This window comes from Lepisosteus platostomus, chromosome 6 (genome assembly GCF_059453375.1).
Source record: "Lepisosteus platostomus isolate fLepPlt1 chromosome 6, fLepPlt1.hap1, whole genome shotgun sequence".
Classification (NCBI taxonomy): Eukaryota; Metazoa; Chordata; class Actinopteri; order Semionotiformes; family Lepisosteidae; genus Lepisosteus; species Lepisosteus platostomus.
The window spans coordinates 6105677-6122366 of record NC_142616.1 but is presented as its reverse complement, the minus strand read 5'-3'; the positions used below and the strand labels follow the sequence as shown (position 1 = coordinate 6122366).

At 43.9% G+C, this 16690-nt stretch overlaps 1 protein-coding gene across 3 annotated transcripts; it reads left to right on the top strand.

Annotated features, from left to right (window-relative positions):
• The first annotated feature begins 1251 nt into the window (after positions 1–1251).
• LOC148659769 (zona pellucida sperm-binding protein 4-like) lies at positions 1252–10082 on the top strand. 3 transcript variants are annotated; one of them, XM_088633931.1, is made up of 16 exons: positions 1252–1378; positions 3394–3971; positions 4361–4480; positions 5320–5438; positions 5558–5759; positions 6061–6179; positions 7893–7992; positions 8065–8187; positions 8270–8442; positions 8573–8670; positions 8751–8878; positions 9055–9235; positions 9321–9462; positions 9557–9632; positions 9724–9812; positions 10011–10082. In XM_088633931.1, the coding sequence occupies exons 2-15, from the start codon at positions 3599–3601 to the stop codon at positions 9807–9809; spliced, it is 2040 nt and encodes a 679-aa protein (XP_088490057.1). In that variant the 5' UTR covers positions 1252–1378; positions 3394–3598; the 3' UTR covers positions 9810–9812; positions 10011–10082. The 3 variants fall into 3 exon arrangements, with proteins under 3 accessions (XP_088490057.1, XP_088490055.1, XP_088490056.1); XM_088633929.1 differs by having other exon boundaries at positions 1264–1437; XM_088633930.1 differs by having other exon boundaries at positions 1264–1437; positions 3389–3971.
• Positions 10083–16690: the final 6608 nt, after the last annotated feature.

The window sequence follows — 16690 nt, the reverse complement described above, 5'->3', positions numbered from 1 at the left end:
ACAGAATAGTGACAGCAGCAGTCTTGTCATTGGCATTTTCATTTTGTGGAAACCCTCTAGTGGGTGGGTTGTAGGACTTTCTGGAAGTTAGATTAGCACAAACGGTACTCCTCTTGATGGCAGTTTCAAATAAGTGCAGGACAATATGTTCCAATGAACTTCAGATGGATCCTTTTTAAAAGTGGCTTCTCATGTCACTTCACTATAGTAAAAAACCAAGCAAAGGAGGCAACAATGCCAGAAATGGTGGGGGAAGAAAAGGGGTTTGCAATAGAGTACGAGAATAAAATGGCAGACACAGAACCAGGTCCATAAAAACCCTTCTAAAGAATGTTTGGATCACTTCCACAAGCATTCTGCACATATGGTTTTGTTCCCTGTGAATGTAGGCACCCTGGTGAGCCAAGAGTTGTAGTAATCAATTTCAAAGAGGATGAAAATGGTGACTAACTTGTAGCTACTGTTAGGGGTAAACATAGGGCATAGTCTGATATTTGAGGAGGAAGGAGGATGATTTTACAATATTTGCACATCTAGGTGCCTGGATCTAATGAGTGGCAGGTGCAGTGTCTTCCACAGACAGATACTGCACTGGCTTCACAGAGTTAATGGGAGGAGCCCAGAAGCAAGACTTCAGCCCTGTTGCGGTTAAAAGGACATTTTTGTCCTTAACACTTGCTTTCATATAGAAAAGTGTCTATGTATTGTCAGCTCTCTGGTGCTATTATTCTACAAATGTCTAGATTATTCTATCATACAATGCTAAAATACCCACAGACACCAGTGAAACAGTCAATAAATCAATATTTACACATGGACATGTGCCATTTTCTAATCTCAATCCTTGCTCAGCTATGTGTATTTTCCCACACCTGCTGTATGCTATACCAATGAACCCGATCTCCACTGAAAACACCAAAGTCATCGGTTTCTCCTTGGGTTCTTTTTAAATTAGTATGCAAATCAAGGGCCATTTAAAGATTCGTGTTTCAAGCAATGTATTTTTAAAGAGTTAGGATTAGTAACTTCCTGTATCACAAGACCATTGTTTTCATACATTTAATTGTATTCGGCATATGTATTTAGCCATACCAAGGGGTGAACTGATAAGGTCCCATGACACCTAGCTCGGCACTCACACACCCTTCAAACAGCACAAGCTTCCTCCTGGGAAAAATACTGGGCAAACCCGATTCTGATAGGGACAGTAGTAACCCCCCTGAAAGGGATAGGCTAAGGAGGGGGATAAAAAGACCTGAGACAGAACAGAGGGGGCTCCCGATTCCTACTGGACCCTGGAGACAACACAGGCAGCACAAGGGAAGCTGCAGAGTGCGAGACCACAGAGGTGCTGTGCAGAGATGTCGAATACCTGGAGGCAAGGAACTACTGGTTCAGTAACTGAGGAGCACGGGAGACACTGGTATTGGAACAGAGGTACTGTACAGAGACTTTAACACCTGAAGACAAGGAACAAGGAAACTGGCACAGCTAGCCGATTCAAACTGAGGGGAATGTAATACAGCCTGCAGAGGATTTCTACTGTTACCTGAACGGAGATGGGGCAATACCCCTCTCCTTCAAGTGGGCCATCAGAGACTACAGATACTAAGTAGAAACGTTTGAATAGCTCTCTTCAGTATATTACAGGGAAGACTGCTGCCCCTCTGTATTCGTTATGACCCTGGGAAGGAATTTTTGCTTCTGCGAATGCTGTTTTCATTGTGTTTTTGGGTGATAGTGAATGTGAATGTATTGTAGTTAGACAATAAAAAGGGCACTTATACAATACTAATGCTTGTCGCTGGTCTGTGTGTGCATTGGTGATTCTGGGAGATAAACAGAACCTGTGGTAATGTAGAGGGGCCCTAGCACCCCGTTTGTATTGCTAGGTGGCGTAGTCGTACACGAGGCAGGAATATTCCTCGCCCAAAGGGTTCACCTTACTTTGACACTTATCTATTATTATAACCTTATTTTGTCACTTGAATCTTGTGATTTTCAGCCCCGGTGAGCTGGCAGAAAAGACATTTCATTGCCAGCAACTAATGGTGCACGGTGTATTGTGGATTTGATAAATAAACTTTCATTGATTGATTAAGCAAAAAGAAAAAATCGTACATGTGAAAAAGAATCAGGATTTTTTAAAGGGGGCACTGTGCACCAAGTTAACCCAGGTAGTTCGTAATTTGACTGCAAAACAACATTGGAAACTCTACCGTCTCACATGCAGACCAGGGGAATCTTGGACAGTCTTTTTATTTTCAGATAAAACAACCGAACATAGACTGTATCTACAAGGAAGTTTAAAAGTACCAACACACTCGGTACCTTTAATTACTCGATGTGTTGAAATCAATTGCATTTTGTGCAACTTGAGTTCGGTGGGTGGACGTTTTGCATTTGAAAATAGCGCCTCCCTTTTCGAAGTATGATGCAAATACAGAAAGATCACGACCATCAGATCTTTCAATTGTGATCTTTGATAAGTTGACACCAATGGCAGAGAGCTGAAATGATTCCTGACAGATTTTCTGCATCTCCACAAAGACCTCTTTGAAAGCTTCATTTGTCGAGAACGTTATAATGATCGTTACACACGCTAGTGAAACTTGAAAAATATTGTTACAGTTGTGACTATAGATTACAATTGCAATTCGCGAGAAGAAGCTTTCACCGAAACAGATTGCATCCGTTGGTTTCATCACATCAAGTAGTTAAAAGTACCGGGTGTGTTGGTACCTTTAAACTGGCTTGTACAGTCACGTGATTGCCCGAACAAACAAGGACCTACAGTGTATCTCGGAATCGACAGCAGCAAAACGCTACTTTCAACAGCACCAACCGGCACAAACGTAGCACTAACGAATGAGATGGGTTTCTTCGTTTGTGCTGTCTGTAGTGGGAGTCAACCTCAAGGAGATGCGTTTTTAAAAAGTTATGCCGACTCACACTCTGTCCGTATTAGCAATACAACTGGACGGAAATGAACTGGTTAAATGTTCCCGTTATGAACACACTTCTCACCTTGAACAAGACTCCCGTAGTAAACTTGTTGTCACCTGCCTTCGCTTTCAACCTTCATGTCTAATATCGGCTCGTGAGAATGTATTGTCATACGGAGGTGTTTGCTGGCGTTTCAATTTGCTCAGGTCATCAACACAGCGGGATCTTCGAACACAGTGAAAGTTACCGCGATCTGCATCACAGCTATAATATTAATATTATGAAGAATCATTGTGAAATTCAAACACATCACAGTGCCATTGGATCAACGGCATTTCATCGCGATTTTATAAGTTTGTTTACAAGATGTATTAATGAGATTTACTGTTCCTCATTGCTGTAAATCTTTAAATTTCTCAAGGTTATATTTTTATTGTTTAAGTTTAGACTGATGACGCCAGAAGACGGGTAGTCAAGCTGTGTCACGTGATTTCACTCTCAACACCGCGTCCGAAACCTCAGCGCGTGAGAATGTTCTGGACTTCCTTACCTGCTCCTGATTGGCCCACAGGACAGCGCGCGCCTCACCGTGCGTGTGTATAAACCCCAGCGGCAGGAGAGGTAGTTATTCCTGCTCTTGAAGTGTTTTTGTATGATAAAAATGGGTAGAGGAGTGGGTGTGATGGATTTGCTTTTTCCTGGATTGTTAGCATGGCTCTGTGTTGCGGTGGCCCAAGCCCAGCTTGAGGGTCATGATGCTGTTTTTGATGAGGAGGAAGGTTATGATGGCTTTGAGCCAAATATGGGTAGTCCTGCGTTCCAGGAGACCCCACCAGATGGATATGATGGTTATTCTGCTGGAGAGGTGAGAGGGGTACTAAATGGGGACGAGCAGGACTTGATGGAAATGGGCTCTGATGCTGAGGGGGAAGAGCTGGATAAGGACTCGAGTGCTGATGTGCAGAGAGATGTGGCAGCAGTGACAACTGGTCCCTCTGAAGCAGATCCTCCTTCATCTGACCCTGGTAGGGAGTTTCTGCAAGTCTTTGGACTGAATACAAGTGCATGGTAGTAAAGTAGCTCTGCTGTATTTCCTCTAAAAGGAAGTCCGGAATGCATAGGAATGGTCATGACCAGTGGAATATCTCCATGAGTGCTTTGCATATGGCTGCTCCCACTTTCCTATAAGTGGGTTACAGCAGGAATTCCTTCAGAGTGAAGTGTGTTCTTGTAGCTCTTCACAGGAACAAGTAACTGTTTATTCAAGGCTGAAAAGAGCCTTCACCTGAAGATAGTTCCAGCTGTGGAACTGTTTTTCTTCTCTTTTCAGCATGGAATAAACCTTTGCTGCTGCAGTTACCAATTTGAAGGTCTTGTACCCAGTAACACTTCTTGCTGTCCTCTTCCCTCCCAGAGTCTCAGGGTGACCCCGAGCAGCAGCAATCCCACAGCCGCCCCCTGCTGTCCTGTGGCAAGAGCAGCATGATGCTCAAGTTCTCTGTGAGGAGGTTCAGCCGAGTCTACCTGCTGAAGGGTGAGGTTCTGCCCTGCCTGTACTTGCACTAGCCCTATACATGGACAGGTTGTGCCATCCTCTGTTCAGGAGATCAAAACCTGTTCATGTGCCATCTGAGCTGAAAAACAAAGGATTGTGCTGCAGTGGTATCCCCAAAAGTAGCAGGACAGCCCCTCTAAACAATTGTCCCTGTACCTCAGTGGGTAGATACATCTCCAGAATATTTTACTTGTCTTTGAAGATCACACTTTCATTGGGGTTGGTAGGGAAATACAAGCTGGGGGCTAAATACTTCTGTGACTATCCCTACTAATTCCGAGGTCTACAGTGCCTCCAAATGTGCTTTTTGCTCCATGGATTGTATGTCGTGCAGTGGGTTACTTGCTCCTTGCTCCATAGTTGTAATTATGCATGTTAGATCTTAAACATGGGGTTGGGTGTGGAATACAAGTTGGGAGAATAACCTCAACCTCATGGTAGTTTGAGCTGTAGCCTCACTAAATGGGTACACCTGTGCTTGAAACCAGACCCTTTACCAGGGAGATGTTCTGCTAGGTTAGAACAATAGGAATGCTTGTGTATCAGATTCTTTTTTTTTTTTAATGAAGATATGAGGAGTGTACCTTTGTGACAATTCTCCAGTTTATAATGTTTCAAATGTAACCAAAGAGAACCTGCATGCATTCCAGATCAGTACCTTTTTGATCAATTCCATTGAGAGAAGACCAGGTAAATGTGGAGGAATTCGGGGCATGATGCAGTGGATGTCCCTTGCAAAGGGAAGATCTGTGGTGCTGTACAGAGCTGCTGTGAAAGGCCACTTATGTGTAAGCCTCTAACACTCCACCTTCTCCCAGGCAAAATGGCTTCTCTCTTGGTCACCAGTCTCCCAATGCACTGTGGGCACAAGGTGTGGACCACCAGGAGCTGGCTGGTGCTGGTGGCTTCCTACAAAGGGTGTTACATCAGGACCTGGGTAAGGGGAAGTTCTGGGTTTGGACACCCTGGGAGCTTGTGTGAGAGCAATAGTGCCCTAGTTGATCCAAACAGCTCTACATCAGTGCTTTTAACCTGCAACCCTGTTCCCCACCACAGAGGAAGAACCAGCGGCAACACTACTCCCTGACCGTGAGATACTATGACAAACAGCAGAGGAAATGGGTGACTGGCACGGTGTCCTGCCATGTTCCAGTTGTCCCTCCACCCCCACCTCCCAGAGGCCTGACCATCTCCTGCAGTGAGGTGTGCATGACTGTGACCCTGCCTGCTGGCCCCCTGGAGGAGATCAAGGTTCAGAGTGAGTGACTGGGGAAGGGCTTTTACTGCTGGTCTCTGGTAATGCAGGAGGCTTTTACCTAGCCACTAATGGAACAGGGAGCTTGATGTGGTGTTTTGAGCAGTTCCAGGGTTCTCTAAATGTGCCTTGACACTGTGGATTATAGCATTACCCTGTCCTGATAGCTATTTGGAGATGCACCTTGAAATGATATGGCTGCCTCTATCCAGTGTGCTGTAATCTATTGCTGATTTTGCTTTTTGCACCTGCAATATATAAAATCCTGCCAAAGGAAAATTGGACTCCTGTGTACCCTGTGCAGGTTCTTCTGGCGGCTTGGTGTCTGTGCTGGACACTCCATCCTGTGGATACTCTGTGACTGCAGGGCGGCACCTGAACACCCTGACCATCCTGTACACTGGCTGCCATGTTCGGCTTGTGGTGAGGCTGAGCTTGGGCTTTGTTTCTTGAGTATTAGACATGCCTTCCATTTCCAATTCTACAACATGCCTGAAAGTAAGACCTTGTCTAAACAAATGAGTATTGGTAGGATTGTAAGCCTGTGGTCTACAAGAAGTTGGTTCAGATCGGTGTTAATCTGGCCTGTCAAGTCCCCAAGAGTCAGACTAAATTAGAGGGCAACTAGAAAGTGACTGTTAAGCTAAATATGCACTCATCTTCTTAGATGACTAAACAGTAAGGCTAGTTTTAGTCATACTAGTGAAGTAGCTGAACTTTTATAGCTGTTAAGCACAAACCTCTGTGTAATCCCCAGGAAGGGCAAATCAATTGCAAGATGAACCCTTTGCTGCACGGATCTTCCTAATCTCTTTTGGTACACATGTATGGAATTTTGTCAAGTTCCTTTATTATAAATTTGAGGCTCCTATCAATACAGAGTTTGCTAATAACTGTAGAATGACTGCTTGAGTTGCTTAAACCTATTAAAACTGGGCAGGTAACATCTGCATTCTTGACCTCAGTGGTCCAATAGTTTTTCTGACCAATAACGATCCCTTTTGACACTCCCATAGCTGAAGTGTTAATGACTTTGTGCTCTTAACAGTGACAGGCCTGAGCTTCAGGTGTCACAGCTCTTTAAGCTCATGTTATTAAGAAATGGGCGAATGCCAGCATGTGCTGAAAAAATGTTGGTGCCATGATCCTATTTCTCGCATAGCTTCACACCCAGCCACAAGTATGTTGACCTCTCTTCTAATGGTTATTTCATGCTGTGTGCACTCTACTTCTCCGAGCACTTTGTACTGGTTCTTCATTTTGAGAAGATGAATAAAAACTGCATTTTGGTGGTGCCATTAGAAAGCTGGAATGCCGAACATGTGGCATGTTAAACCAATATTCTTTGAGCATAGCTTCTTGACTGCAGATCAGTGCAAGATGCTTGTTAATTCTTGCTTAGTCTTCTGGTTAACTTGAACACAAGCAACAGTGCATAAAATGGATGTTTTAATACAAGTCTCTGCATGCTGTGACTCAACAAGCACTTCAGTATCTTACAGGAGCCTTTCCTGCTTGGCTTGTCCTATATAAAGTACTGCAAGACTCCAGGTTGCTTTCTTCCTGCTGAAAGCATGGAGCACCACGAGCATGGCTTCCTTCCGTGCCTTTTCATTTTGAAAATACGAAGGTGTTCTAGTTCTTAATTACTAGTGTAGATGCCGATCTAGGTACCCATCAATTAAGCAACCATAAGAACTCATGGCGTGAGGTGTGGAACAGACTGGCTGGAATTGTTTATCTTGCGGCCAGCCTGCTATCTGTCAGACAAGAAGTAAATGTATTGTTGCATGAAGTTCACCATTCACACATTTCAGTAGGAGTTCTAGATGGAATGACCTGTTGGATGAGTCTGGGTTCACTCTGAGATGCAATTTACTCTTGTTCATGCCCATTGAGGACTATTTTTGGGAGTATTTAGTCTTTAAAATAGGATGGGTGGAGGGTGAATCAAGACTGCAGATCATACACCTTCAGGATGTTGGTTGAAATCTTGGCTGTAAACATGCCTTCTACTATTCTACAGAACAGCTCTCCTGAAGGTTCCTGGATACTTTCAGATCTGCCACTTGCCAACCCCACTTCCAGAGATTGCCATCGCAACTTCATCTGTCTGATCCTTTATTTTTTTTGCAGGACCAGCACTACACTGTGAAGGTGGTGTACCATCCCAATGATGGCCCAAGAGGGGAGATTGTGGTGTCCTGTCCCTATCGCCCCTACAAACCAAGGGAGGGTGAGTGTATAGGTTGGAGAGCTGGTAACTGGCTCCACAAGTGTGTTGATGGATCCAATCTGGTCTCCCCAGGATGTCAACTACCCAGGAGCCATCAGGTGGTCTGCGGTCCAGGGAGGATTTCTCCAGCCCACTGCGTGGCCAAGGGATGCTGTGTGGACCCAAAAACATCCTCTTGCTACTATCCACTGGAGGGTAGGGCTCTCCTTACTGATCCAGTCCCAGGCACCTTCCTGACCAGAATAATGAAGATCCTGACATGCTCTTCTCTCCCCAGAGTGCACTGCTGACAAGCACTTTGTCTTTGCTGTCCCTCGGACCATCTCTGTACCCCCTGTGGATCCTGCCAGCCTGGTGATTGCTGGCAACGCATCCTGTACCCCCGTCATCTGTACCCCAGAATTTGCCATCTTCAAATTCCCTGTCACTGGCTGTGGGACCCATGCTTTTGTGAGTACACTGATCCCTTTAAAATCAGTTCTCCTAATCCTCTATATAGGAGTGTCTAATTCCTTTATTAGAAGTAGGAGTGACCCGCTCAAGAGGCAGTTGATGGTTACTGACCTTGCTCTCTGCTCAGGTGGTAGGAGAGACCACCATCTACTTGGCTGAGGTGGAGACACGGGCGAGACGCAATATGCAGAACTATGGAGTCATTACCAGGGACAGCCCCTTCAGGTGAGCAGGGTTTTGATCATGGAGATTTGTGCTGGCCAGCTTACCACATGGAGGAATATGGCTTGCCTCCTGCTCTCCAGGCTGCTGGTGGAGTGCCGCTATGCTGAAGGGAACCTGGCCAGCACAGGCTACCTGGTGAAGAGCCCTTACCTGCCTTCTGCTGTCCTGTCCCAGGGAGTGTTTGGGGTTCAGCTCAGGATTGCTACAGGTGAGAGGTTGATTATTGAACGGCTCCTCACGAGGGGAGTATTCAATGCGACATGGCTTGAGGGGGTAAGAAATGACTGTTCCAGAGTGGAACATTTCCGACTAGACTGCACTATGCAGTAGTGTTCTGGTCTGGCTGCAGTATACAGCTCTACCCATCCCTTCTCCATCTTCTAGACGAGAGCTACACCAGGTTCTACCCTCAGTACCACCGGCCCCTCCGGCTCCTACTGGGGAACCCAGTCTACCTGGAGGTGCGACTGCTGAACGCTCCAGACCCCAACCTGGTGCTGCTGGTGCACTACTGCGTTGCCTACCCCCGCTCTGGCCAGGCTGTCTGGGTGCTGCTCTATGACGGGTGAGGGGCTCCTGCTTGTGCAGCTCTAACCCTGGGCTGGTCAGTGGGTGGCAGGCAGTGTCCTGATCTTGGTGCCTCTCTCCAGCTGCCCCAACCCTCTGGACTACGGCCACACGTCCACCCTGCACATCCACTCCAAGCTGCCTCTGCCCAAGCACCACCGCCGCTTCCACATCCAGACCTTCCAGTTCCTGGACAGCACCTCCTACTCCTACATCAATGAGGAGGTGAGGCTTTTTGTGGTTGCCGACTCTGTAGTTCCATGTGAAATATCTATGGCAACTTGATATGCAAGCCCTAAATTTAAAATCCCTCTTCCAGATCTACTTCATGTGCTCCACAGAGCTGTGCCTACCGTCTGAGCGGCAGTGTGTGGAGGGCTGTTTTGATGGCCGCAGTGAGTGTCTGTTAAGCACCTTCATTAAACTTAAGCTTTTTACAACATGCTGACTTTAACATCTTCTGTGTGCTTTCCCCCTCCGTCTCAGAAATCCCTGTGCTGGAGAACCCAGATGCTGACAGGCGGTGTGTCAGGACTCCCTGCCCGGGAAAGGATGAGGGCCCCAGGGACTGAGAGGTAGGAGGGATTAGTGTTTCCAGTTGCTTGTTTGTCTTGTATGTAAATAAGGAACCCTCTTTGGGCATGTGCATACTAGTTTCTGCTTAATGTCTTGTTCCTTTTACAGTGGGTTGAGGAGTAGTTCGAAAGGGTGCTCCAAGTTTATCTGGTCCTGTGTGGTGGGATTTACCTTCTCAATTCATTGTTTCTCTTCAGGCTGTTCCTGGTCTCCTGTGGGGAGAGCATTCTGCTGATGGAAGTCAATCCTAATAAAGATGTTGAACTGAACTTTGTGTGTGGTGTGTAACTGAAGGTGGGGCGGTGTTTCTAGTCTAAATATACTGTTTTGGGGGAATTTGCCAAATGAGATTTTTTTTTTCTTTTTTTTACTCATGAATTTGAGTATTACTTAGCTTTTTTTTTTTTTTTGTGGTCACTCATGAGTTGTGGCTTCAATGAAGTTGCAGCCTGGTAATTTTTATGCTTGGAATGATCAAGATCCAACCTTGTCCTGCAGGCAGGAGAGGCTCAACTGAATCCACACCCACTTCTGTCCTCCCTTAATCTGCCATGAGACAAATATAGAACTGCTTGGTCAATCTGACAAGGGTCTTCAGCACTGCTATTGCATTTAAAGATCCCATTTCTTGTCAATGAAGTTCCATTTTAAAAGGCCCTTAAGTCTACAGTATGTGCAGTATTACTTGAATGCCACTTCTCCAGACTCGTTAGACAATGGCTGAAGGGAAGTAGTGGCATGGTCTGTGCAGCAAACCAAATATTAGTAGGTGAGCTTTCATGATGATATGGAGCAGTAGGTAAGGTTTGGATGTGTAGTTGGAAGGGTGTGGGCTCAAATACTAGGTGTGACTAATTATACAGTATATATGGATAAACCACTTCAATGTGTGTAACATGCACAGCAGTATAAAAGCATTACCAAATAAAACGCATGTACACTTTTAAATGAGGACATTCTACTCTCCTCTGTGGAATGTTACTTCTTAATCACAAGAGCTATAAATGAGGTTTTGGCATAAGCCATCTTCTATGATGCAGCTCTCTACAGCTGTTAATTCAGCAGGGAGTTTCTACAATGCTTGGAATGTGTAGTTTTACTTTATTGCCAAAAACTTAGGTGGCACCATAGGACTGGCAATGCACTGGGATAGGGTGGTGCTGCTAATGAGCTAGTGCCATTTAACATGCAATACTCCCAATGCTGCAACCAAGTGTTTTACACTAGGCAGGCTCTCTGACTCTTCACAACCTTGCTTTGGTTTGTGAAGTTTTAAAACACATTTCATTAGTAATTGTTTTTATACATAATTAATTTTGGGTAGTTAGGGTAAAAGAGAACTAAACCTTCTTCAGCTTTGATAAAGAAGCTGATACAGATGGGGCATCCTTAAGGTTTGGTAAGTCATTCCACAGTTTAAAGGCTGTTACTGTAAGCTCTGCCACCTGCACATTTCTGTGACTTTGACATTTTTTGAGACCGACCGCATCCTTCAACTGGAATAGTCTTATTGATGCTTACAAAAACAAAAGATCACTTAGGAGGCTAAGCTATCTCTGAGTAAAAAGCCTTGAGATGTACATGGTATCATATGGGAAGCGAGTGCAGTGAAGACAGGACTTGGATGATGTGGTTGTGTTTCTGTGTTCTAGTTGGAATATTAGAACAGTCAGATTCTTTGAGCTTTCTAACATGGAGTGGATATTCTTAGTTAGCTACAGTATGTTTCCAAGATGGGGAAAAGAAACTCTAGGCACCTGCTTTCAATGAAAATCAACATTAAGGTGTAGTGTCAAACAAATGACAAAGTTCCAGTGTCTGTGAAGCAGAAGTCTCTTTATTTACATATGCATATGGTAGTCTGGCTTGCAACCACCAGACTTAAAAATAAGTAGCTGAAGATGGTCCTTTATACCTTTAAACAAAAAGACTGACATTCTAAACAAATGATAAGATGGCAACACATGCTAATTATCTAAGTTGCAGACTAGACAACAGTTAGTTCTTTTCATATTCTGGGCGTACAGCCAGCTCACCAAATACATGCCCCTAATCTTACTGACCAAGGACAGGCAGCATCTTTATATGTATATTTGAACACAAAGCCTTTTTCAAGCCACTAGACTGCATAGTTTGCAAAAATCTACAAAAACAAGAAATTATATCTCATTTAGCTCTTATCTTCTTCAAAGGTCAGGGTGAAACTTTGCAGTTACTGTACAAGATTTTTCACTCTTACTGTGATGTTAACAGTGTGATCATCCACTTTAAAAAGGGACTGTGACATTGACTAACTTTTTTTGGCCCAATGATAAGGACAGTTTTGTTTATCCGGCAATAGTTAATAAATGGCTTCCAGTAATTTCTGGGTTTCCTGTTTTATTTCTGATTCACATTGGTTCTGAAAGTTAACCCTTATCCAAGACCTACTGTTTTTTGGGCATATTGAAACTGGTACTAAGGTTTCTTTCTGAGGGGAGTTATCCTGAGAAAACATGTACTTTTCTTTCTTGTCTTCTCGATTTTCCAAACATAGCTATTATGCTATTCTGTGCAGTATGGGGTGGCTTTTTACTTATCAATAGTGCCAGGAATCTAAAACCATTAGAAGGGCTACAAACAGGCCCATCACTCAATCTAGCTAATGTAGCTGTTAATATATTAATCTGGGGACACTGAATTGCATCTGATGAATACATGTTTCATCATCAAATCTGACCCATCTGATTCCTATCTTTGTGATGGTTGTGCATGCCTGTAATAAGGAATAAAACAACTCAAGATTTGATTTATCGATAAACACTTGTTTCCTTTTTGTGTTGCTTTTGGATTCCTTTTCCCTAGTTTACAGAACCAATACTGCCTGCAGATAAACTTAGTCCTTCCCCTGAACTATGTAATCCTTTGTTTCTAATCTATCACTACATTTCCTGCTTGCAAAACCCATCACAGTGATAGTGTTCATACCCTCATCAGACCAGGGTTTGCAAAATGTACATACATGTATCTAGGTACCTGAAAGAAAGGCTTCACAAACCAGAGCAAGGTTGTGAAAGGTCAGGGGGCCTGCCTAGTGTGAAACACTAGGTTGCAGCATTGTGAGCGTTGCATGTTAAATGGTATTGGCTCATTAAGAGCACTATGTACTGTCATTTAAAAAATAATAATGCACATGTCTTTTGTTTGGTGGTGCTTTTATACAGCTGTGTATTTTACACAAATTGAATGAAGTGCCTTACTCACATATACAATTAGTCACTCCTAGTATTTGAGCCCCACACCCTTCCAACTACACATCCAAACCTTACCTACTGCTCCATATCATCATGAAAGCTCACCTACTAATATTTGGTTTGCTGCACAGACCATGCCACTACTTCCCTTCAGCCATTGTCTAACGAGTCTGGAGAAGTGGCATTCAAGTAATACTGCACATACTGTAGACTTAAGGGCCTTTTAAAATGGAACTTCATTGACAAGAAATGGGATCTTTAAATGCAATAGCAGTGCTGAAGACCCTTGTCAGATTGACCAAGCAGTTCTATATTTGTCTCATGGCAGATTAAGGGAGGACAGAAGTGGGTGTGGGTTCAGTTGAGCTTCCCCTACATGCATGATGAGGTGGAATCTTGATTACAAGCATGAGTTACCAGGTTGCAACTTCATTAAAGTCAGAAATCTTGAATGACCCAGGAAGGACTAAGTAATATTCAAATTCAGGAGTGGTAACTAGATTTGGACAATTTCCCCCCAAAACACTATAGTTAGACTAGAAATACCAGCACCCCCCTTTCAGTTACACCCCACACACAGACAACGTTCAGTTCAACATCTTTATTAGGATTGACTTCCATCAGCAGAATGCTCTCTCCACACAGGATACCAGGGGGGAGCCTGAAGAGAAACAATGACCAAACTAAGAACTGAGAAGTTACAACCCCACTACACACAGAGGACCAGATGTACTTGGAGCTCCCTTTGGAACAAGACATTTAGCAGAAACTGGTAAGCACATGCTCAAAGGGGGGTTCCTTGTTTACATACAAAAGAAATGCAGGCAATTGGAAACACTGGTCCCTCCTTCCTCTCAGTCTCTGGGGCCCTCTCAGATACCCAGATACTGACAGGCGCTATGTCAGGACCCCCTGTCCAGAAAAGGATGAGGGCCCCAGGGACTGAAGGGTAGGTGTTGGTGGGAGAGATGTTCAGTTCTCATTGTTACTCCTCCTGTTCCATGGTTTTGCTCTAGACTTGAAAATGTTGCTTTTCTACAAGCAGAATTAACTTTTGCTTCCCTGTAAAGTGTCCTTTCAGGCATTTTTCTCTTGCTTGAATGGGAAACATTTTGCCCGTTTCTCAGTTATGAGCTACTACCTTTTTGTCTCCTCAGGGTTCAGCTGTCGTGTCCGAAAAGCTTTTTGTGGGAAAAAGCTAGTCTTAATAAAGATGATTTTGAACTTGTGTGTTGTGTAACGTGGATCCATTTGTCTCTTAATAGCTTGGGTAAAACGGCTCTTGTATCAATTACAGTAACTGCTCTAACGACGAGGTTATCTTCACTGCTAGGTAAACTAAGGCATCTTGAAGGATGCTGGGGTACTAATTTACCAAAGCCAGTTGTGACTTCTTCCATAATATTACAACCCTCTAGATCCTTCAATTTAAAAAGTCATGATATTGCTTCTACATTAAGACTTACTCCTCTTATTGATCATACGGAACTATATGTTGATCCCTGATTGTTATTGAGGGTGTTTAAATCTTGCACAGGTTTAGTTCCTTTGCATTGGTTTAAATTGCTTAAACCCTAAATGGGCTGTTGAGGGGGGCTTGTAGTTTCCAGAGAAATGGGTTAATTAAAACCTACTGATTCTCACTGGCTAACTGAGGAGCAAACACCATATGGTACCATTTCAGGATTTCTGAGCTATTCAGATACCCCTCCTGTCTCATGGTCACAGATATGACCTGTCAGTTCTCTTATTTTACAATATTCATATGCATGGGTGGTTGCACAAATCCTTATTACAAGGGTTATGAGGAATGGTGGAAGTGTTTTCTATCTGCCAAAAAGCACCTAAATGCCAATGATTAAGAGTTTTACAACAAGTTTTGTGCACTTCATTTACCTTGAACCAAGGCTTCAGAATTGCTAAGACTTCATTCTTTGTGCACAACTCGCCTTACATGCAGTGGATTTTATGCAGTGCCCTGTGTGCTAATTGGTCCTGCACACAAATCAGCTGATATTTATAACTGAGTTTTCCCCGTCTTGCGGCGAGGGTCAGGGAGCATTGCACTGGCTATTCGATGGCTGGGAGAGATTGGGCTCGGTCGCAAAGGGGTTGTAATTCTAGGAGTGCACCAACTCCTATGCAGTCCGTAGAAATGAATGTTAACTGCATTAATCTGAGCTGAGCCAAGTTTCAGAACGGAAAGCATTTACTGTACGTCAACCTGCGTTCTCGAGGGTAGAAGAGACGTTTTTTTTATTTAAAATAATTATATTGCATCTCTTGCCTTTCGTTCCTACATGTTTTTTTTTCTCAAAGTTCACCCCGTGCGCTCGTTTGCAAGCAGTACACCGTATTATGCATTTTCATCACTATACAATATAAATACACGTTCTTAAAATACATTTTAGGTTGGGTGTATGGTGGACGTTTCTGTGAATGGTGTTATGACATCATGCCTACAAAACCGGAGAGAAAAATATCGTCGCAGGCAGAAAGTCAATAGATCTGAGTGCGAAGGAAAACTATTTTACTATGCTCTGTGTACTAGAACAAGCGAAGGGTTCAGTTTTCGGACTATTTTTGTTATAAGCGCTAAAAAGCTGCAGTTTTTCCAAAGCTCCGCTTTCCTTTCCTACAGGAAGAGACTTTAATCTTAATTCTCCCAGCCGGACGGACACGCCTGGCAGACGGGACAGAGCCTCACTCTTGTCCAGCAGCGATGTGCTACGGGTAGGATAGCGATTGATGTTTTTTTAACGTTTTCCTTGACGTGCTACAGTACATGGGCTCCTTTGCGCTACTGAGACGCTTGTGAAAGCTACGAATCTGCGAGAGCTGATTTCGCACCGCATACAGTATGTACTGTATTCTATCAGGATCTTCTTCGGAACGAAATGGTGCATCTCAATGGGGTTTTATCCCGTCAAAATTTGAAATATCGGCTTCCAACTGGCAGCTCTCCGCTGTTGCCTCTGTTACATACAGTAGTTTAATTTTTCGCCAGCTGCCCTGCGGCGCGCTGTCCTTCCCTGTGGAAGCAATCTAGAATAGAGGCGGCCGATAAACTGAATAATACGGATTTCTTTGCTGGCTTTTGCTCGTAACAGAGAGCGCTCGGCCGCTCTTGAGTTTAAAAAAGTCCAACTATGATGACATTTGATCCGAGCTCTTCAGGAGAGAGCTCTCTGATTAACACGTACGCAGTAGACACCGTACTGTACATCGCCTGTCATATTAACAACCTTGAAGGCGCAATTTGCGTCATCACAGGTTCATTTTATTTAATGGATTGTTAAATTCAAATCTTTGTATAAGTTTGTAATATTCGATTTACAGTCTATCGCGCTCTAATTTTAAAAGCGGGCTTGTTTATAAAACAATACAGCGTTTAATGGATAACACTGTAGTTACTACTGCAACTCTGTATTATTGTCAAAGTCACACTGTGATCGGTTTAGCTTAGTCCGCTAAAAGGAACAAGTAGATCACGCACCTGTGTGCAGAAAGTGAGAGATCAACTCGTCACGTGATTTCAGTGTCAACACGCAAGCCAAACCTCAGCGCGTGAGTATGTTCTGGCCTCCTTCGCCGCTGCTGATTGGCCCGTAAGGGAGCGCGTGCCACACAGAGCTTGTATATGA